The sequence below is a fragment of the Syngnathus leptorhynchus genome, chromosome 9 (genome assembly GCF_054491065.1).
Source record: "Syngnathus leptorhynchus isolate UIUO chromosome 9, UIUO_Slep, whole genome shotgun sequence".
Taxonomy (NCBI): Eukaryota; Metazoa; Chordata; class Actinopteri; order Syngnathiformes; family Syngnathidae; genus Syngnathus; species Syngnathus leptorhynchus.
Genome location: NC_141203.1, coordinates 13,529,100 through 13,551,768, shown reverse-complemented (window position 1 = coordinate 13,551,768; position 22,669 = coordinate 13,529,100). Strand labels below are relative to the sequence as shown.

At 46.8% G+C, this 22,669-nt stretch overlaps 1 protein-coding gene across 1 annotated transcript; it reads right to left on the bottom strand.

The window, feature by feature from the left end:
* Window positions 1–528: 528 nt before the first annotated feature.
* On the bottom strand, window positions 529–22,599 carry spegb (striated muscle enriched protein kinase b). Its single transcript, XM_085920162.1, has 42 exons — window positions 21,889–22,599; window positions 21,398–21,795; window positions 16,860–16,925; window positions 16,729–16,795; window positions 15,206–16,641; window positions 14,996–15,139; window positions 14,730–14,912; window positions 14,144–14,310; window positions 13,946–14,034; window positions 13,690–13,865; window positions 13,353–13,613; window positions 13,127–13,285; window positions 12,700–12,892; window positions 12,401–12,630; window positions 12,199–12,318; window positions 12,015–12,119; window positions 11,720–11,926; window positions 11,528–11,651; window positions 11,224–11,396; window positions 11,020–11,132; window positions 10,782–10,950; window positions 10,610–10,706; window positions 10,254–10,454; window positions 10,066–10,123; window positions 9,910–9,987; window positions 9,406–9,578; window positions 9,300–9,326; window positions 9,076–9,228; window positions 8,937–8,979; window positions 8,789–8,857; window positions 6,065–8,705; window positions 5,681–5,830; window positions 5,490–5,606; window positions 5,178–5,345; window positions 4,934–5,056; window positions 4,531–4,695; window positions 3,594–4,452; window positions 3,187–3,426; window positions 2,829–3,052; window positions 2,662–2,737; window positions 2,228–2,377; window positions 529–2,070 (listed from the first exon to the last, which is right to left on the bottom strand). The coding sequence occupies exons 1-42, from the start codon at window positions 21,963–21,965 to the stop codon at window positions 1,824–1,826; spliced, it is 10,716 nt and encodes a 3,571-aa protein (XP_085776288.1). The 5' UTR covers window positions 21,966–22,599; the 3' UTR covers window positions 529–1,823.
* Between the last annotated feature and the right edge of the window lie 70 nt (window positions 22,600–22,669).

The window sequence follows — 22,669 nt, the reverse complement described above, 5'->3', positions numbered from 1 at the left end:
CGTCAATCTACTTTGGAATTGAAGTGGAATATAACAGCAGTGACACCCTCCCTGGATAATAGGAAAGTAGTTCTCTCTGTCAAGGCCATTTGGACTCACTATACAGCATGGAGATGTTTTGTGCATTTTTAGAAAACAAAAATATGACATGCATTTTTGGGGGGTGTGCTTGTTCTCACTGAGCTGAATGACTTTTAAAGTGAAACATTACTTCCATTCCTGTCCCCTCCCTAGATGGCAGCCGTGTTCTGCACTTTTGGTGGAGCGATTCAAAGCTGGGGTTGGAAAAGGGGTGATAGCGCTACCTCGTGGTGAGCCTCCGCACGCACAGCTGATTGGAACCGCTTGCGGAGGTGTCAAACCCAGGTCCAGAATGTGGAAACCCTACCACGGTGCGTCTAAACTAGAGAAGGCTCCCCATTAACACTGGCCGTCAGCACCACGGTTGTTCCCGTCTTGGCCTTCAAAAATCTTTGTAAACTTAATAGAAAGAGCACCACATTTGTGAGCTCACGAATCTGCTCCAAATGTCTTTATTGCATAGCCTTCTATCATGCCAAAACAAGTCACAAAAATCCAAAGCAGAAGCTGAAACAGTCACTCAATAAATAAACAACTGTGAACCACACACAGAGAGGTCACATTCAGAAGAGTCCAGGTAGCAAACAATTCATTGGTTTAAGGAACTCAGAGCTTAACATCCATCATGAGGCACCGCAACACACCGTCCACAAAATACAGAAGAGCATTTCATACAAAATGTGGATCATCTACCCTGCTGTCAGATTTTACAGTACATACTTTACCATTACATTATCGAGGCTTGAAGATTGGAACTGAAAACGGCATTCTCTTGGGTGAATTTGCAACTTTCGTCCGTGAGCAACCGATAATGCCTTTTTTTTTTTTTATCTCAGCAGGTGGGCTGAAGCTTATCCCAGCTGACTTTAGTGGGTTGCTCCATGCTCAGCTTGTCACCCCACGGCAGTGGACATACAGGCAAACAATCATTCCTATTGACATTCACTCAATTCAAATGCAATGTTTGTGACGAAACCCCAACTCCACACAGGAAGGCCGCAGACCAAAGCTGGAAGCAAACCACGTACTCGCTGTTCTTTACCGTCAGTTAATAACAATCTTGAAATTTTGGATGTCCATTTTACATTCAACACATTTGCACTCCATTGTACATTTCCATGAATTTGGGACATAAAAGGTAGATTTAGAATCAGCGTATCTGTGAGATGGAAGCCACAAAGGTGTTTGTTCTACTCCCGCCACTCGGTGCAATATAACCAGAGCAAATTGTAACTATTTTTATTCAAAATAAATACATCTCCTGAGATTCATATACTCATTTTTTGCATTCCAATTGAGAGTCAAAATATTCATTGAAGTAACTCGCCCTTGAGGAACGTCCACAAATGTATGCTCAGTGCACATTTTGAAAATCAAAGTCTTTGAAAGTGTGCCAACATTTCAAATGGCACACCGTTCAATAAAAGGAGGAAGAATTGTCTTTCACTGTATCACTGTAAAATGAAGCAATGTTTACAGCACGTCATTTGCATGTGATCGTATCAACATTGCACCAAGAATCCATTCAAAGTTCTAAACATTGAGGTAACGTCCTGTGAGATACCAAGGTAGGTAACCAACCGAGAAAAGGATCTCGGTGACGCGTTGCCGGGCATTTTGTGCCCTTTGCCAAATCAGAGCCAAAGTCACGGCATTGACGAGCAGCCCAACATCCAACGCTGTGGCAATCCTTCTTGATGTTCCTGAAGGTCAACATCTGTTTAGAAGCCTACCTACTTCTACTAGTGGGGTAAGGGGGAAGTCGGCAGAGCCGGTACGACGGGGCTGGTCGGGGTTTGTGGAGAACTCTGGTAGGATCGAAGGAGAACTTTATGCTGAGTCGCCACCGCCTCTTGCCTGTGCTGCTGCTCGGTTAGGTATTCCTTGAGACGGCCGGTTGTGAAGGTGAGAGTCTGCCGACGGAGACGCATCAGGTAGGCATCCTGAAGCCAAGGGTTATTGAAGCAGTCCTTGATGGAGGACCGGGCCCTGTTGAGGAAGGCAAATGGGGCCACATTGGATTCACAGCAGCCTCTGACACATCCTTCAAAATACAACTCAATATTACTCTGAAGGTAGCTGGAATGAAATTGAAGCATAAGTCTTGCTGCTTTCAACTGAAACATGGGCTTGTGGTTCTACTTACCAAGGATAGCTACAGAGGATCTTCTTGAGGAACAGTGAGGCACTTTGGGACACGTTTTGGTAGAGTTTGGAGAGATCAAACTTTGCAGCATGAATCTTCATCTCCGTCTGCTGTGGATCATTTTCCATGAAAGGCGACCTGCCACTCAACCTGAGAGTCACAAATATCAACAAATCTTCAGATTTCTCTGTCAAAGAATTTTACAGATGTTAACAACTACATAATCCAAGATAACTTCATGTGGCCAATGTTTTTCACATTATCATTCCTTTTGTTTGTTTAGATCACTGATGTCATTGCCAGACATGTTTGAGTTTCCTGGGAAGCCTCCATAAAGGGAAGAGCTTTTTTCACACCATTGAGCTGCCTTTGTTGGACAGGCGATGATATTCAAAGAGTGTGTTGGCTGGAACCTGTGTGAATGCAACACTTACATAATGAAAGTGAGCACACCCACGCTCCAGATGTCTGCTGGGGGGCCCACCACATCCCCTTTCAACATCTCTGGAGCTGCAGAGACAGGATAGGAAAAAAGGATTTGGTGAAGTATGTAAAAATAGAATGATCTGTTTTGGTTCCATCTGATGGAAGACTTTCTTACACATGCACTCCAGCGTTCCGACGGGTGGGCTAAACTGCTTGAGGAAAAGTGGGTTGAAGTTATGAGCGCTGCCAAAATCAATGATCTTGATCACGTTCATATGCGTGACCATGATGTTCTCGGGCTTAATGTCCAGGTGGAGAATTCTTCTGGTGTGGAGGTAGTCCAACCCCTGAAGGATCTGTACGATGTAGCTCACCACGTCTTCCTCCGAGTAACGGAACCTCAAGAGAGAACACATATGACAGTCATTTAAAGATATGAGCAGCACGGCCAAGCCTTGAAATAGAAAGAAAGACTTGTGAAGAATAATCAGTGATGTCTGTTACGGAATCAAGCACGATTCCAAAGTGGTCACCTGTCTACGAGGCTTCGGAGCATCTCTTTGCCGCTACAGTACTCTGAGATCAGCACCAGGTAGCGTGGAGTGACGTAAGCCTCGTGCAGCCCCATGATCCTGTCATGATGAAGCGATTTGAGGACGTCGTACTCCTGCAGCACCGCCTGCTTGGTGTCGGCTTCGTACGGCACGATCTTGGCCATGAAGAGGTTTCCCGTGGCATTTTCACGGCACTCTCGAATCACGCCGAAGCGGCCCCTGAGTCATGACAATGATCGCAGTGCAAGAAGGGATCGCTTTACACCAACCTCCTTCAAATTTTCAAAGAATTTTCTGCATTTTAATCTGAAGTCTTACGGTTAACATTTCCGCAACCCAAAAGAAAACAGGCACTTTGGAAACTAGATGTTTGGAACTTGTTATACCTTGCTTTCTCGTCCATGAACGTGTAGGGTTTCTGAGGAACTCCCTGGCGCAGATATCCCTCCCCAGCTTTGCCAAGCGGCGTCCTTCTTCCAGAGGGTGTAGCCCGTCCCGACGGGGTAATCCTTCCCGACGGGGTGATCCGCCCCGACGGGGTACCGCGACTGTCCCCCCCCGGTGTCAAGCTTTGCAACACCACCACCGGCGTGGAGACTTTAACAACAGAGACGGCAGCCGTGGTGGTTGCCGGTGTGACGGTGGATTGAGAAGACGGCGTAACAAGAGTAGTGCTGGCAGTTGGCGCATACGTCGGCACAGAGGAGATGGGTTTCCCAATGATGGGGGCGGGTGGAGTTACAGGAATGGGAGCTTTAGTGGTAATGGTCACCTTTACGGGGGTCTGGGGTTTGGGTGGAATGACAGGCGGAGTTGTTGGCTTGGCTTGGGGTTTGCCCACACTGATGCTGAGCACCGACTTTGTTTTGCCTGCTGTAGTTTGCACGCTCGTATCGGTCAAAGCTGGTGCTGCTTCTGAAGGGGCTGCGGTCACGGCTTGCGTCTGCTTAATTTCGACTTGCGCTGCCGGCTGGACGGTTTTCATGGATGGGGATTTATCTGACGGTGGAGGAGAAGTTGGAGGGGCAAGTGGGGCAGCTGTTGGAGAGGGTGTCTGCATCTGGCCAGGTGTCAAGGCGGCTGTCTGCGTTGAGCCGGGTGTCTGCATTGAGACGGGTTTCTGCGTTGGGGTTTTACTTGAAGCCAATTTCATCGGTGGGATTTTCATGGATGACATCTTCAACACAGGGGCTGAAGCACCTGCAGCTGTCTTGACCACCACTGGTGCACTGGATTCAATTGGTTCTAAGAAGAGTAATCATAATTAATAGCAGTAAGCAATATAAGCATAGGTAAATTGAATACAGTACATCGTGCATATACCTGAAGCAGCCAGTCGCGCAACTTCAGAGAGGTTGCTGTAGGGACCTTGGCCAGCCTTGTTGACACAAGCCACCCTAAATCTGAAAGCGCCCCCTGCTGGTAAATCAACTACATTATAGTAACAGTCTGCTATCCCTGTGGCCACCATCAGCCAGTTGGTCTCTCCTGGGGGACAAAGACAAATAAATAAATCCATTTTGCTGTCAAATGTTTTGGCACATATCAATCGGTGCCTGGAACTGTCAGTATCTGGTACTTCACATCTGCTTATGTCACCGCCACTGTCTTATGACGTGTTTTCATAGCATCTTTATTTGTGTGATGTTTGAATAACGTCTGTCCATTTTGCTTTTTGTTTCGCATGTTGCTAATCGAAATGAACTAAAACTAATTTCAAACGAACCTTCAGTCCTTCTCTCCAAAGAATATGTGCAGGGCGCGGTCGTGTCGGAGGGTCTCCACAGCACCAAAGCTGTGTTGTTGTACTTCTGAGGGATCTCGGGCGTACCGGGACGATTGGGCAGACCTTTCACAAAAACAAGATGAAACCAACCAATTCACGGGAATTTCAAAGATTCATTTTATCGTACTAAGAACCTGCTAGTGCACGCATGCAGATGCAGACAGAAAAAAACAAAAACACTTACGTGCAAGGGAGATTGTGCAAGAACTGGAAGCAGAAGCCAGGGGGCTCGTCGCAACACATTCGTAAACCCCCGCATCCTTTTTGGTGGTCTGCATGATCATCAGAAGCTGCCTGCCATCGGGGCAGGCTATCATGTTCATCCTTGAGTCTATCTCCAGGGGTTTCTTATCTGAAGGAAATGATGTGCATCGACCTCATGCGTACAGCTACTATATCGTGTCGATTTTTGATTATGGTTTGATTTTTTTCAGTGTCATTTATGGGACTTTGCTTCCCACCTAGCAACAAGAAAGTATTCATGGGTGGATCATACCTTTCATCCAGGTGATGTGGGGATGAGGGCTTCCTGCAGGCAGGCAACTGAGTGTCACTGGATCTCCCTCAAGCAGGACGTGGTCTCTTAGCTTAATGTGGAACACTGGAGGAAAATCTGCGAGACAAAGATTGAATGCATACAATCTGAACGATCAAGCAAAGTCAAGCATAACGCCAGTCCGAACATACCGGCCACAAGCCTGGAGTACTGGCGCGATGGCTGGGAACCAGTTTCTCTGGAGATGGCCGTGGGTATGTCTGGTTGTGATACGGCCTTGGATCGTCTACCTCGGGTCAGACCCCATCTATCCCAACGAGATCTTCGCTCTCCTTCGACACCTGTCCAAAAACCATAAAGTTAAGTTACCGCCAGTTAACATGGCTGAATGTGAATCAGAACACCCCAGAATGGTTGGCTGTTTGGGGTGACAAGCTATGATATGATGATGACTGCCAGGCTTTTCGAGGGGTTTCTCGGTTACAACGGCATAACGGTGACAAAACGCCGACTGTCAGGACGGTGGTAACCGAGAACCCCATCTATTTTAGAATGATGATGACATTGCATCGTACCCTTTGAAGCATCTGACTTGAAGCTGGACATTGAGTCCAGTGACTCAGATGAGGCCCCATTACTGGCCTGAGACACCAGCTGGTTCTGGGGAACAGTGGGAACCTTTATTCCACGGTTTTCTGATGTTGCGCGACGAAGCATGGAAAGAATTGGCGTCTTCTTTGGCTCCTTCTCTTCCATCACTTTTCTTTCTTCAGAGTAGCTGCGGATTCTGGTTGAGATACCGGCAACTGTGGATTCAATCTTCCTACGCATCGTCAAGACTGGAGATTCGGTGGACTTTTTAGCCTCCTTTTCCTCTTTTTTACCAGGTCCATCATCCATTCGCATCATCCCCACTTCCTTCTTATCTTGTGATCCTCTTCTTCCAAGTGTCCAAGACAACCTACGTCTTGACGGCACCGAATCTTCTTCCTTGCTCACTTCCTCTTTGCGTTCGGTCGAAGGAGTTCTTTTCAAGCGCAGGGAAAGCCTCCTCATAAAACCTTGATCCTTCTGAGCTTCACGAAGATCCTGGACCGATTTGGACTTTTCCTCCAGCTTCCTCTGTGCCAATTCCAGTGGGGCACCCTGTGGACCGGGCCTGTATATCACCTCATCTGTCTCTGTTGAATCTGAAGACTTTACATGTGATTTGTCCTCGTTCATTGACCGAGACAAAAATTTCAAAGTTCTTGTCAAGGAAGAGTCACGTTTTTTGAAGCGGGCCTCAAAAACTTCTTCAGAGGAAATGTCTTCTAGGTCCGCTCCTACAAAGGGAGGAGAGGAATGCATGGTGGTCTTTGGCGGACTAGGCTCTTTTGCTATGGTTTCTGGTGAGGCCACTCGAGAGTAGACGGCCGGATGCTCGGTCGTTGACACAACGTGTGGTTTGGTCGCCAATGATGCCGATTCACAGATATCCGTTGATGCAGGAGCTGATGGGGCATTGAGGACTTCAAGAGGTGTGCCACTGAGAGGTTGAAGGCAAGGGACCATGATGGTCTGCATGATACTAGCATATGCTGAAGTCCTTCCATCGGGAAGAACCGCCTGTGCAGGAGGTGAGGGTGTTGGATAAGGCGGAACATGAGCGGTCAGCGTATTCTTCTGTTGCTCTTGTGTTAGTCTTGTGGTCAGTGAGCTTGAGGTCATGATCTCTGATGATTCATCAAAAGTTATTTCATTCTCTTGTAACCTTTCTTCAGAATCATTTTCTTCATAGACATCTTCCGTTCTTTCCTCACCATTCACTGTCTGTTCCTTTTCTTTCTGGTCTTTTGTTTCTAGTTCTTTCTCCGCATTTGCTTGGATTTCGGGTAATTGGTCCGTGACACTTGGTGAGGTTGCAATGTGGTTCACGACTTCTGCCTCAACCAGCACTTTCTTCTCTGAGAAGGTGCTTGTGCTTGACCTCTCATCAAAATTACTGTCTGTAACCACCACGTCTGTCTTTCCACTGAGAGTTTCCTCAGATGCATTCTCTTGCTCCTTTAATGATTCCTGGCTTTCAGTTTTAATGGGACTGTCCTGCGGGATATGCTCTGACGTCGACGATTTTGGTGAAAGCTCTCGAGGAGTCACTGGGCGAGAGTCGAGCTTTGTTTGCTCGGTGAGAGCTGACATGGATATAGCTTCCTTGAGTCGTCGCTCTTCCACCTGTGCTAAAGGAATCTCGAGGGGAGCTCCCGACCTTCTGTGTAAGGCGATTGGTTCGGAATCTCCTTGACTGAAGGAAGCACTTTTGCTCAATACCTTGGCTTTGCCAACGTCATCTCTGGGCGAGTCACTCGATGCCGCTCTCGTCAGTGAAGCGGGTCCAAGGCGGGTGGTGCGGGAGTAACGATCTGAGGATATCGTGCCTTTTTCCTCACCCATTCCTAATGTTTCTAGTAGAGGACCTCGCAGTCCACTCATCTTTTTGTCCACGGATCCTCCACGGAGCAATCGTTGCCTCATCAGCTCTAATTTCAGAGCATAATCTTCTTGACTCATCTTGATAGTTCCGGGACTGGCGCTCCGCTTCGGCAGTTCCATGGAGGCGGCTTTCTTGAGAACCTTTCTGCCACCCTCTTGGTTTCCTTCTGAAACGCCTTCCTCCGGCGTGATCCGAAGAAGCAAAGCACTGTCAGCTGAGCCCCCACGTCTGAGCTCTCCTTTTCGTCTCACGCTCTCCGATTTGTCAGATTCCAGGCTGGACCCTCGTTGCAAAGGCTTTCTTTTCAGAGTTTTCTCGGGCAGCTCAGCAGGTAGTTCTTCACCTGGGGAACGCATATCATCTTCTTTTACTGTTCTTTCGTGTTGTCGGCTTTCATCCGTCAACCCAAGCTTGTCTTTGTTACTTTCGACTGCATCCTGTTCTGCTGTCTCCTGGGGGGCAGACGCAGACTGTTTACATGTTCCATTTTGTTTTCCCGAGTCTTTATCATTGGTTGGAATGTCATTCAGTGACATCCTTGATCCAGAGAACTCCATGTTGAGCGGCATTGGAATGAAAGGAAGTTCATCAATGTCTTCATCTGAATCAGAGGATGAGGACGGCATAGGCGAAGAGTCTTTAAGGTGTCTCGGAACCGCGATGGAGATGTGACTTGAAGAATCATTCAGCAGCTCAGGAATGGACCTCATGACCATTTTAGACTTGTAGCTGATTATCGAACGCTAAAAACCACCAAACAAACATAAAGTTGTTAAATTGTCTTCACATATGAGAGACTTGGAAACTCAACAAAATTCTTCATTACCTGCCATTTTCTGCGAGATACAAACTTCTTCAGTGCCTCTGTATTTAGAACCGAGCCCTTACTGAGTGTCTTTAAGAAAACAAATGGGAGGCCATTTCAAAGAAAACCAGAGCTGAATAATGTTTACCAATGAATAAAGTGTGTGTACCTTGAACCAGGGATGTCTGAGACATTCTTGAGTATCAGGTCTCCTAAAAGAAAACAAATTATGAACACACACATTTTAATGAGTGTGTGTGTGTTTGCAAAGACTATGATACCTAAGATTTGAAAAAGGGGTGACTCACAGTTTGTCTGCTACAAGCAGTTTAATGATGAAACCTTTGGCTTCTCTTGAAAGATTAGCAAACATGTTTTCCTCAAAGGCAACATTGTAGTTCCTGATGTTCAGGACGGAGCTGCGGTCATTTTCACCAGCAAACGGAGAAACTCCTGTCAGACTGATGACAAAAATCGCATTGATGTTTCACGACAGGGCGACTCTTCAAATCTCATGAATCACATAACTCACCAGAGGTATGCAATAACTCCAACAGACCTAAGGAAATGGAAGGCAAGTGTGAGCAAGAAGTGTTTTCAGAAAAATGAAAGATGCTTCATATTGCCAACGCTAATACCAGATATCAGTTGCCTTGGACACAGGGGTCTGGTTAACAATTTCGGGCGCAACAAATTCAGGTGAGCCGTATTTGCAATATTGAGCCTCGTCCGGGGTGATCTCCACCGCATTGCCAAAGTCACAGATTCGGAGCTGATCACTGTGTGCGTCTGCCACGAGAATGTTGTCAGGCTAAAAAAAAAAGAAGAAACAACCACTCTTTACTAGGCTGTCCTTGAATAGAAACCAGGCAATAAAAAGCTAATGGTGACGCTTTCAATATTCACCATGACTGCAAACACTTTTGCCTTCACAAAACAATAACATGCACTCTATCCCCCATCCCTCTCAAAGTGCCATTGTTCTTTGGGTCAGGCCGCAGTTGTAAATAAGAACTTGTTCTTAATTGTTTGCCTGGGTAAATAAAGGTTAAATTAAAAAAAAAATTGTAAGCATATACAAACGACATCATTAAAAATGAATGATGAAAAGAAGATGATAGAAATCTTGCAGAAATGTCTACCTTGAGATCGAGGTGCATGATGTTAAGATGATGAAGATAATCCACTCCATCCAGGAACTGTCTAATACAGGAACGTACCTAGCGTACAATGACAACATCAGCTGTAAATTGCAACTGACTGTCGAGTAAGTCCATAAAACATGACATGAAACTTACATCGGACTCCATGAGTGTAGGTTTCCGTGTGAATCTATCCAGAATCTCCTCGTGGCATCTTGACATGTGCATTCAGGTGAATAATGACGTGCGTTTGGCAATAGCAATGTATCCAGGTACAAGCGTCAAAAAGTTACGAACAAAAATCCATCTGGGCAGCACCCGCTCAACTTTTTTCGTATGGATACAGTTCAGTGATGATGATGACTGTGTTCTTCTTCTCAAAGGCATCGTGCAAGAAGACAATTCGCTCGTGGTCCAACTTGGACAGGAGGCTCATCTCTCGCAGAGCTGAGCTTTTCTTCTTGGCTCGTGTGGAGATGAACTTGGCGGCGTACTCTGTTTTGTCCACTTTCTGGCTCACGCGTTTCACATAGGAAAAAGCACCCCTGGGGGAACATAAATGTTTCAACATTGACTTGTTATGTGGAGGAAAGTCAGCGGAAGCATTCTAATGTCAGTCAATATGAATGAATTTCTGGTTTCAATTGGAGGTGTGTTGTCACATGACTTGCCTTGACTCTGCTTATCGATTATGCCTTACCTTCTAATTTCTTGGTGAATGTCATAATGGTCAGTCAGTCGTCGCATTTTCCTCAAAATGGTAGCCTCGTCTTCCATCGGCTCCTCTTTGCTCAAGGCTGTGTTAGACGATGAGCTCCGTGAATACATCATTGTTAGGATTGACGAAATGTTTGTGAGCACAAGTAGGTCACCTTCATGAACGGTGAGTTCGGCTTTACAGGACACGGAACCTGCCGAGTTCCTCGCGGTGCAGGTGTACACTCCTGAATCCTCGGGTCGAGCGTTGAGGACCACCAGGGAACATTCGTTATCGTCGTACACAAACGTGAAATGGCTGCCCTCCAAAAGCAAAATATCGCTCTGAAACAAGCAGATGACATGAATCGGATCCGTTCCTTTGTAGACTGACTGAGACTGAAAACTACAAACCTTGAACCAGAGGATGTCGGGGATGGGCCGGCCCTCTACAACCACAGCAAAGTGTGGTGACTCCCCGGCGCAAACGTCAATATCCTCCATTATGGTTTCAAATGTTGGGGGAGCTGTGGACAGAGTAACCCGTCATGGCCCATCGCAATAGACTTGATGTGAAGACCAACCAAAAGCAACAGAGGTGATGATTGTGGAGCTTACCTGCCATTTCCACGCTGAACGTGCAGCTGTCACTGCCATGCTTGTTGGAGGCCGCAAACATCAACTCGCCAACGTCGGCGCTCTTCACTTTGGTCAGCGTCAGCGTGTGCTGATCGTCATCTGGCATTGTCATTTTGTACATGCCCCTCTTGTCGTTCAACACCACTCCCCTCCTGTCCATATCGTTTACATTATATGAATTATATGAAATGCGGCCTCCACCAATCAAAATGTTTTTCTTGTCACTCTTCAAGATGACATCGTTCGACCCCCGCACCTCCCACTTATATGGAATGTCAAATACCTTTTCCAGATGGCGACGGCATTGACGTGATTGATTGTGATGGTGATGGTCACGGATTGGTTTTCCATAACGTATACAATGTCTGGCTTATCAATAATCACTGGAGCATCTTGAAGATAGGGACCTTGAACCCAAAGTAGAGGGTGGTTAGTCAAAGCAGCTGTTGTGTAAGAACAGATGCTTTCAAGTCACCTCGGTCCAGCAGTTGCACCGGCTCTGTGGCAGGCGAGGGCTTGCTAAAGGCCTTGGAGGTGATGCTCAAAACCCTGAATGAATAGCGCACACCTTTGGACAGTGTGCTGATGGTGTGAGTGGTGTCCGTCAGGCCGGATGCGATGATCGTCCATTGGATGGAGCCGAGGGCTTGTTGCTGGATGGCGTACATCAAGGAGCTTGGCTCTACGTGGAACGCACAAGTCAAATATAGGCAAGAATACCACAACCGGAGTGGGATGTGCTCTTTATGAAACACAATATCTTTGGGTACCAATGGATGGGTCCAGTCTCCTTGGCTTCTTCCAGCTAAGGGTGATCACTTTACCAGTGATAGATTCTATCAGTGGAGTCCCGTCAGGAGGATCAGGGAGGATATCTGAAAAGGAATACAAAGTGGAAATAAAGAGGTGGCATTTTGTGGTATTTTCGTAGAGATGTTTTAAAAGGAGAATCACCTGTAACGTAGAGATGGGCGTAACAAGTAGCTTTGCCAATTTTGTTGGAGATGACGCTCTTGTAGACCCCAGCATGCACGTGACACACTGAGCGGATGACCAGACTGTGGACATCGCGAACTGAAAAAAATCGACATACGAGAGGTTCTGACGCTTACTTCGACCCGAATCCTCGCATTGTGTTTTTGGGCCGAACACCTACACTGCGTCATCTTCCTGTCCTCGGTGCTTTCGATTCTTTTGCCGTTGTGGAACCAGGCAATGGTGGGATATGGCAAACCAGCCACTTTACATTTGAGAAGAGCCTCCTTTCCCTCAATGACGTCCAGATCGTAGAGGGGCTTGATAAAGTCGGGCATTGTGAAACGCTCAACTTCATTCTCAGGGACCTCAGGCTCCTCTGGTATGGATGGCATCTTCTCCAGTTTAGCCCTGCGTGAAGAATGAATGCAAATCCATAAATGAAGCCGACACCAATAAATATTTGGATTATGATCCTACATCTGTGAGGAGATGGCCGGCCGTGGCTCTTGTATGTACAGTTCGGCAGAACATTCGGCCTCTCCGTGACTGTTCGTGGCCGTCACTGTATAGAAACCTTCGTCGTCATTGGTCACGTGAGAGAGGATGAGGGAGTGACGACCGTTCTCCCGAAGAATATGGACATCCTCACTCTCTGTGAGCGGGTGATCTGCTGAGAACCGCATTCTGTTATAGGTACCGCTGACTGCCAACCACCTTTTTTGGTTTCACTCCCCCCAAAAATATTTTTGGGCTTTAATTAGATAGCAATGAAGTGAAGAGCTTAGAACAAGGCTGCCCAAGTCCACACCTGATACAAATCATCAGGCTCATTATCAGGAGGAGCGGACTTGGACACCCCTTGGTTAAGTTTAGGGTTAAGGTTACCCTAACCGATGAACCTTACCAAAGTGAGTCCAGATGACCTTAGGGGGCGGGGTCCCACTGACTTTGCAGTCAAATCGAGCGTTGCGGCCCTCGATGACTTCCAGAACATCCAGTTTGCGAGTAAAGAGCGGCTCAATTGAGGGAATCACGCTTAGTTTACCACATGAAGTAATTTCCTCTGTAAAATATAAAATGACCGTTTCAAGAAAAGGCATCCTATGTCTCCTTGAATCTGCATCATGTACCTTTGGCTGTGCTCAGCTTGCAAGTGTATGTCCCGCTGTCATCCTCGTGCACCGAGTTAAGCAGCAGGCGACTTTTCTTTCCATCAAAGTGCATTTTGCAGTTGAGCAACGCCGGCTGGATGAGTTTCCCGTCGGCCAGCCAGTCCACGTCCGTGTCTTGCGGCCCGACGACGTGACACTCAAACAGCACAGTCTCGCCCGCGTTCGCTGTGACGTCTTTCACTGGGCGGATGACAGCCAAGCTTGGCTCGATTTCTGGTGCTGGGCGGACATTTACAAAAAGACTTTAGTGTAAATATTCACAAATAGTACAGGACAGGAGCAGCAAGTGGTATACCTTTGACGTCCAACTTCCCTTCACACTGTTTTGTTCCAAACTCATTGACGATCTTGCAGGTGTAGATCCCTGAGTCTGACTTCAGGGCTGACTTGATGGTCATTTCAAAAGTGCCGTTCTCCGTCTCCCGCACAAGATGGCGTGGGCCACTTTTGACCGTGACTCTGTCTCTCAACCTGTGAATAAAAATCTGAACGGTCACACTTGAAACAAATCAGTTATCAATTCAAATTTTGTAAGCAGTGCCAACACCTACCAATACAGCAAAGGTTGTGGTTGACCGCTGATTCGTACAAACATGGTGACCTCCTGTCCTTCAACAACGACTTGATCAGTCATTGTTACCTGATTAACATGGAGAGGGGACACAACTCTGAATGCAGTTGAGTTTGCAACAAAAGTGTCACATGATAAACACGAAGCACGCACAAATGTAAAACCGCTGAGCTCTCACCAGAAACGCAGGAGGTTTCTTGAATTTGGTGTCAATCGTCCTCCTGGGTGGTCGCGAACTGAAATCCATGACTTCCTCCAGTGGGCTGAGGTACTCCTCGTCGGATGTGATGGGGCTGCCTATGTCGATGGGAACCCCCAGGACGCCCTTGGGCTCATGAATGGGATCTGCCAAATGGCACATTTGCCACAAAATTCATTGAGAAGTAAAACCCTTTGTGTTTTTGTTTTTTTTCATTGTCTTTATTTTGTGAACCCCTTCACATGAACTCGACTGCTAAATGTCAAATCCAAACGATAACAGATTTTCACTGAGACAAGCAACTGAGCCCCAGTGAGCAATTTACAGGTTCAGCTTTGCTCTGTTGCTATGGTAACTATAAGTGCGGTTGTTGAGCTGGAATATATACGGCACATACAACTGACTGAGGGAAGTAACAGAATGGGAGCTGGGAAGAATTATATTTGCACATCTCCGTTGTCTCGTTAGTGAAGAGAAACATTAACGCAGAGTTGTTACACAAAATAAGCAAGCTTTGATGGCCCTCATAAAATGACGACAGCTGGCATGTTGAAATAGGACGCACCTGCTTTCATTGTGAGCGTAGCGCTGCTGGTTACTTTGCCCTCCTGGTTGACAGCCGTGACGCAGAAGCTTCCGCTGTCGCTCATTTGTGCCGATTTTATGAGTAGGCTGTGTCGTTCGCCTTCAACCTTGACGGCGTAATTCCAAAGGCCGGTGACCTCCATCGTATCTTTTGTCCACGTGACTTCAACACAATGACATCAGGCGATATGAAACCATTGTCTGAGAACTGGGAACTGTTTGAAATTTCAAAGTAGCTCATGATACCTTCAGGAACGGGTGTGCCGGAAATGTTACATTTCAGGAGCACATCCGAGCCACATTTGGCGACCGTATCTCGAAGAGGAGACTCAAACACGGGCGCTTCCGTCGGGTCCTCTTCGGCAGACACGTAGGAATCGTCGGAGGAATCTGCGGAAGGTAAACAAAGGTTGAATGGCAACTTGGACGGCGACGCGGAGCCTGCCTGCGTCATACCCATTTCAGGAGACATTGGTCGTGGGCGACGATGCTTGACTTTGGTCTTGTGCTGCCGTCCTTTGACCTGTTGCGGTTTCTTTGTCTCCATGGCAACATCTTCCCCCTCCACAACAATTGTAGGGATGCTTATATTTGGGGCTTGTTTTCGGAGAGCCACCTCGGTTTTTTCCTCCCGTGGATCGGCTTGTTTCATCCTAGTGGGCTTCGTGGGTGTTTGCTGACTGACATCTTGAGCAGGGACGGCACATTTTTGAACAAGTGGACTTTCGGGCCTGCTTTCGACTTTTCTAAATGTTAATTCTACCGGTGTGGTTCTCCCAGACGTCTCACTGCTTTGCGTTGGAAGTTCAGGACTATGCGGACATTCTTGGGTCCCCCTTTGTACAAGTGGACTTGGGGGCCTCTTTTCAAGTTTTTCTGCAGTCATTTCCAAACGAGTGTCTTCCATTTGTTGCTGGAATATCGCTGGTGACGATGACCTTTGAATTATCTCAGTCACTGGGCTGATTCGACTAAAATCTCGAAGTGATCGTACTCCCGGCAAGTCTGCTAACTGCATTGACTCTGTGGAGTCTTTTCCGTTTGTGTTACCTGGACTCGGACTGTTTGGGATTTGGGAATGCCGTTGCTGTCCCGGATTGGGTTCTTTTGGCTCTTTTGCCCACTGAGCTTGTTCCCTTTCTTGGAGTCTTTGAAGGACCTGTGGAGGTATAGGTTCAATTTTCCTGAAAGGCTGACGTTGCCTGGCCTTCAAAGTGAGCTGTTCTGTTGAAAAGGACTTCTTCAAATGGGGTTTACCGACAAGCTTCTTGATACGCTGTAGCTCCTCCGTGAACTTGTTCTCAATGTCCTGTACCTTTTGAGAATAGCGAGGTTTCTCCTCGAGCGACGCAGCCCTCTGTCTGAACATTGATCTCCGTTCGGCCGCGTCTTCTTTGAGAGCCTCTCTCAGGTCTTCCCTGGAACTTTCTCTGGAAATCCCCAAACGGCTACCTCCGTCATCCGAGTCGACGGAATTCGCTCGATTGAACCCTGCCCAGGATCTCCCGGAAACCGAACCCTCGGGAAGTTCCAGGCTTCGTCTTCTCTCTTCCAAGTCACGGACCTTCTCAAAAACCTTTGAACTGGCCCTGGTAAGTTTCGGGGATGGTCTAGTTGTCAAGTCTTTGCGGGAGTACTCGGTCAGTGGAGTTTGTGGTCGTGAATCCTGGGTATTGTTTTGGGATTTGGGCGTTTTAACTTTTTCTTCAAACTCTGCCGGCACCGTGTCTTGGTATTCTGCTGGCACAGCAACTTTCTTGCGCAAGCTGAGGGGTGTTGTTGAACCAGAGCGACTTGGCATGGGAGAGGTGGAGGCACGTTTGACGAGTCTTGGGGACGGGGGTGGGAGAACCTCTGGTGGAGAACCTCGTTGAGAATCATTTGACTGGCACCTAAAACAGTGGAGTTGCGGTATTACTAGCAGATTTTGGGATTGCTGTTCTTTCAATTCTCTTGAAGTAAAACGGAAAAAGTCTTGCCTTGCTTTCGTGAAATCTTCATGTGTTCTGCTTTCATCGTCTGCATTCTTATCCATCACTACATGAAAAGATAAAATGAATTGGTTGATTTGATTTGATGACTCTCACCTGTGTGGCATGAAATTCTGGCACTGCATGGTCCTCACGATTTTCGTTGGTCTCAAATTGGTCTTCTTCATCCTCACTGCTGTCCGATTCTAAAATACACAAATAAGAAAGAAATGACTAAGAGGACTGCAACCAATGTGTGTGATCCTCAACATTGACGTAAAAACAGTTTTGTTTGTTAAATGTGTTTAAAGCACATTTTGTTTTAATTTGTTCCTGCTGAGAGGGAATTCAGTCACTGGTAGACCTTAAAATAGAACCAACGGCTGAGTCATTGGCACCCGAGCAGTTCACCTGGGGTCTCGCTTCTCAGTAGGTGGAATTATATAAACGCATCATATCTTTTTTCCACCAAAAATGAAAACAGCACTCACGTTGCTGCAATATGCATGCAAAGGTAAAGAACACAAATTTATTTGGCCAAATCTTTGCGGACACTCGAGGAAATGGCCTCAATGTCCTCATACTTCTGAAGCGGTTTGTAACTTCCAATGAGCATCAGGTGAGGGAGCGAAAGTGGATGGAAATGTTCGGAGGACTACACAGAAATGCTGTGGAATTATTGATGAGTGAACGCAGCCGTCCCATTTGTCAAAAATATCAACCTTCGCCCAGACACGGCAATAACTCTAACCCGGTCAGATTTGAAAGCGCTTCAATTCAAGTATTGAACAACGTCTGCGAATGGTGTTACAACATAAATCTTCCAAGTCAGCATAAATGGTAAACTGGCTCAACTTTATTGCTTCCCGAAGCTAAACTGAGTCTAACTGTGATGGATTTGTGATAACCACACGAGTTCAGTTTCGGTCGACACACATCACACTCTTGCAATGGACCAATTGTGTCCAAGGGTTACAAGAACCCACCGAGGAAAACCGACTCAACTGAGTCATATAACTTGGCCCGTGCGCCACAGCACGAATGCACGGATTACATAAACACCACAGACAGACCAACATTCAATCCCAAATGTGTGGCTTTATAGAACATACAACCCCAACCAACAGTGAGACCAGAAAGGGGGTTTGAACCCGGAACCTTAGAACTGTGAGGCAGACATGCTGACCACCTCACCCACTGTGCTGCTTAACATTCCAAAAGCAGCTCGAGATATCACAACAAATGGCAGCAGTACAGAAAGAGGATGTAAAAGAAGCGGAATTCCAAATCACTTGCCAGATCAATACTTGCATTTACTGTACAGAGAAACTCCCGATGTCCTTGTCTGTCTTTACTCCCAGCGCCGCTGCAAGGAATTCCCCCAACCTTGGCGGGTGATTCCGAGCCTAATGCTCAACAGGTATTTTCCCGCTTCCAAGTCGTAAAAACAAAAATCAAAGATTGGGATGGAGCGAGAGAAGGCACTTGATTAGTTATATAACAAATTCCACCAAAAATCACTCGTTTTCCCTTCTTCTGGGAGACTCCATTTGTGAAAAGCATTGATTCAAAGCCTCTGTTGGTACGCGCCAGTGTGCGTGGGATGCAGAACATCCGCCGTTGTCGCCGGCTGTCCACACAGTGGCCGGCCAAGCGCAGTTTCCAGCATCCTCCCCCGCTGCCTTGCTTGCACCCTGCAGGAAGGGAGCGGAGAACAGTGGGAGGGAGCCAGCCCTCTCCACATTGCCTCTCCACAGCATTGGTTGACTTTTCTCTTCATTTTCCCTTCCTGGCCGTGCATTTGCGGCTCTTTCCTCGGCTGCTGCCATGCGGCCAAGATGTGGCGGCGTCAGGGAGAGAGGCGCCACATCACTGGCTAAAACCAACACATTCCTGCTTTCATTGCATACATACATGTGTGTGTATATATATATATATATATATATATATATATATATATATATATAAAATAATTTTGAATGCATCACTAAAGCTTGGTTTGCCGATCGCTACCTTTGAGCTTGACCATTTCAAAGCAGGGTTAATCAATCTAGCGCAGGGTGATTTCCAGGGTGTAACAGAAGCTCCACCTGTTGAGTGGACCCAAGAGGAAGAGGCCATGTTGAGGCTGGCGTCCAAGCACATTGGAGAGGAGCCATGGTGGCCCAGAGTATCTGACATTTTCACTATAGCCAAGCAGAGACCTAACACACACAGACACTATAAAAAGAACAAAGTACTATGACAAACAAACGTGTATGTGTCACAATACAAATGAGAGTCCAGGGATTTTCTGGAATTTTTGAATCAGTGCCTCAGCCTGCGGGGCTGATTTTAAAAATATAAATAACGTTGAAACATTCAATTGGTTTCAACAATAGTTCTGAGGGACGGTGCCTGCTATCATCATATTCATGAATGAAATATGATGACCATGATCCATCCACTACATGATCCACGGACCTCCCAAACTCCCAGCTCTCGATCCAATCCGACAAAATGACGCTGCGTTTCCCGCACTGGAGCTTCAATTCCAACCACCTTCTTGCTCAACCACAGAACCTTGCAATGTGATGTTTGGACCGTCCGTCTCCGCATCCGACCTATATTTCCCATCATAAAGTGGTCCGGGTATTACGTATACTGACGATTCCTGTGATCATACTTCAAATTCCACTCAAGTGTGTCAAAACAGTCTGCCCCAAATGACATGACGATCTTGTAACTCCAGACCAAGCCTTGCCGACGTCAAGTAGGACTGCTATGTCATCAAATATATCTCATCAGATTGGGAATACATTTAAGATTTGAAATGTGGACTGAAGATATGAAACGGCAGAGGAAAGAAACAGTTGTACTGGGCAGGCTTAAAATAAGCGCTGATGTCTTGCCGTGTAACAGGAGAGACGGCGGCCTGCGAACATCCCAAAAATCTAAGGCCTGGCACATTCCACGATATAAATAACTGGAGAGTCGCTGGACGCGGGGGGGTGGCAGCCAAGAGAGAGAAACGTTGACGCGGTGCGCTTGAGTGATGCGACAGCTGGAGCGCATGCACGCACGCACGCATGAGGCAAATCGGCCGGCTACTTCATCAAAGTGAAGGTTAAAGTGGAGGAAACGGATTGTCACACTCATTTCAAGGGTGGGGGGCATCTTGATGACTTCATCGCTCATTTTTCGTCTTGGGGGGGTCAAGCCAAAGAAATAAATAAAAAATGGACACCATCATGGTGAGATGTCCTTAACGACTAACCGATCATCTCGTCCGACCGATGCAAAACATCTGACCGGAGCCATTTCACTTTGCTTTGTTGAGATGTAAACAGGTAGAACCTGTCCAGACAATTGAATAAGTATAATTTGGCATCAATAAAAACAGGTAGAATGCCCCTGATAGAATTTCGGCCAGAATTTCACAACACAGGAACTTGACACCTGTGGCTAAGAGGAAATAAACTTTTTACTTTTTTTGTTTTTAAAGGTAAAAAAAAAAAAGTTTATTGCATTAAATTTATAAATGATAACATATTTTTCTCAATAGATTTTGATCAAATATTTATACATTTGTTCTTCAATCACCCGGAATCGTCAGAGGTAAAAATCCATTAGAATGTTTCCTTTATTGGAAAAAGGAAAAGGCGCATAAATAATGCTCGCAGTCTTTTGGCTTTTTTATGATGTCAGTGGCGAGCAGACTTTGATCAGCAAAATATCTGGGGAAAAGCGTCGCACTAAATTCCGTGTTTTGCCAGTGTCAAAGCTGCTGCTTTGACAAATGACTTTGGCCCGGACAAAAGTGGGCTCCAGCACTCTGCTGTTGTTCTGCAGCGCTCAGCATGACTTTGTAAAACAGATTCACTTTTCAAATGAGACGTACTGAGAGCGGCGAGGAGGAATGCGTTGGCCAGACTTCACTTCAATCACTTTCTTCGCTTTGGCATTGGCAAAAAAAAACAGAGTGAGCTCTTTGTCAGGGATTTGCAAACTTTTGGGGTCTTACGGGGCGTAATCTTATCGTAGGACCCCTTTCATGGTCTCAATCGATCAGTCGATATATATTTCTATCCCCAAAACATCATGGATATTCTCCATTTGCACATTTAAAGGACTTGAACCAAATAAAATCAAACCCATCATTGCTAGCTAATGTACATACGGGCCGCTAGCTTACAACAGTCCTGAGTTCACATGCGTCATTGGCTCATGAACCCGAGTTTGACAACCACCGCTTCATAGCATCTGGAGACAGAAAGATATTCTCGTTACGATCCGAATGCCTTAACCCGTTCAGTGCCATTGACGGTTACAGACGTCAAAGATGTCAACTGGATTGGCAGTGAATTAGTTAAGTCATGGGATATACCGTCTCTCTGGTTTGTCCCATGTCATACTTTGTCTGTATGAATAATGGAAGCCAGGAGAGTGTCTTGGAAATGAAATGGCACCCATATCAGTTGGACCGATGTTGACTAATCAGATAGAACCAGAAGAGGAGAAGCTTCAAAAGCAAGAACACAAAGCGGTCCTCATATGGTAACAGTAGTTCAGGCGTCAAAGATTCTCGGAAAATTTGCCGACACCAGTTTTACCGGGCAGACGTGTCTATAAGGTGACGGTGCCTGAAGAACCCAGAAAGGAGCATTTACTGAAGCTTGGTATCAGAAGTGTGGCTCACCTTCACCCAGATCCAAGACGGCCAGTACGGCACTGCTGCGGACCTCTCCCAGACGGTTATTGGCAATGCAGGTGTAGAGGCCGGCATCGCTGGGCTTGCAATCTCGAATCCAGAGGCCTCCGTATTCCTGGTTTTCCATGTTGAGGAGCTCGTCGTTGTGGTACCAGTACAGCGAAGGCTGGGGGTCTCCGCACACAGTCACCTTCAGCCGGATGTCGCAACCCGTCCCCACGGCGGCGTTACGCATTTTGCGCGTGAAAACCGGCGGCGTCGGGCTGGGATGAGCCGGTCCTCGGGGCTCCGGGCTGACTTTGGAGCGTTTGGATGGGACGGCGGGACTCGGGGCGGCTTCCCTTGCCCCCTTCTTCGGGGACGTGTCCCCTTCGGAGTTTTTCATTCTGTAGACACATTTTGCAATTTTCACATCATTCCAGTCTCTCAAATGTCCTTGCTGCTGAAGCAAAGAACAACAACAACAAAAAAAAGGTTACCTGGTGATGCAGGAGCGAGGTGCCACTCTCTGACACTGTGGTATATTTAGTGCGAGACCCCTTGGATCATGTTGCATTAACAGCTCCGGAGACGCTCGGCTGTGGCTTTTTCTTCTTTCCCCGCTCTGGAGCTCTCACTCACCATTCCCAATCAGTGTCACGTAATTCTTCTGCCCGCAAGCCTGGCTTGGTTTCTGTTGCCACTGTCGGCTGGGTTTGACGGTGCCGCCCGCCTCCCTTTTCCCATGAGCTAATCCACCTCCATCACCACCAGCAGTGCCACTGCCGCCGTCGGTTTGTAGGGGGAAATGATCGTCCTGGGCCCAGCAAGCCTCACAATGGCAGCTGCCACCGGCAAAGGGTCCCACCCCCTTTGTCATTTTTAGCCAGCTTGGGGTCAGTAGAACATGTGAGGTGGTGAGACAACCCAAACTTGGCAGAGCGGATCGGTGGAGGGTACGGGATCGCGTTTAGGGACGTTTTGACAAGATTAAAGCCGAGGTTCTATGCACAAAACAAAAGTGCAAAGAAGAATGGGAAAGCAATTCATCTGTTGCGGCCTTGTCCTAAAAAAAATAAATAAATAAAAAATAGGTATTTTGTTTTTTAGTAAGGGAAGCAGACTACCATTGTATGACTAAAAACAGAGCAATGTCATATCTAAATCAAAATGAAATCATTCAAACAAATCCAATTCACTTTCTGCTGTGCCCTTCTTGGCCACCAAGAGGCAGTCAAGCTGCAGTCAAGCAGACACAAAAAAGAAGACTCACACTACTGT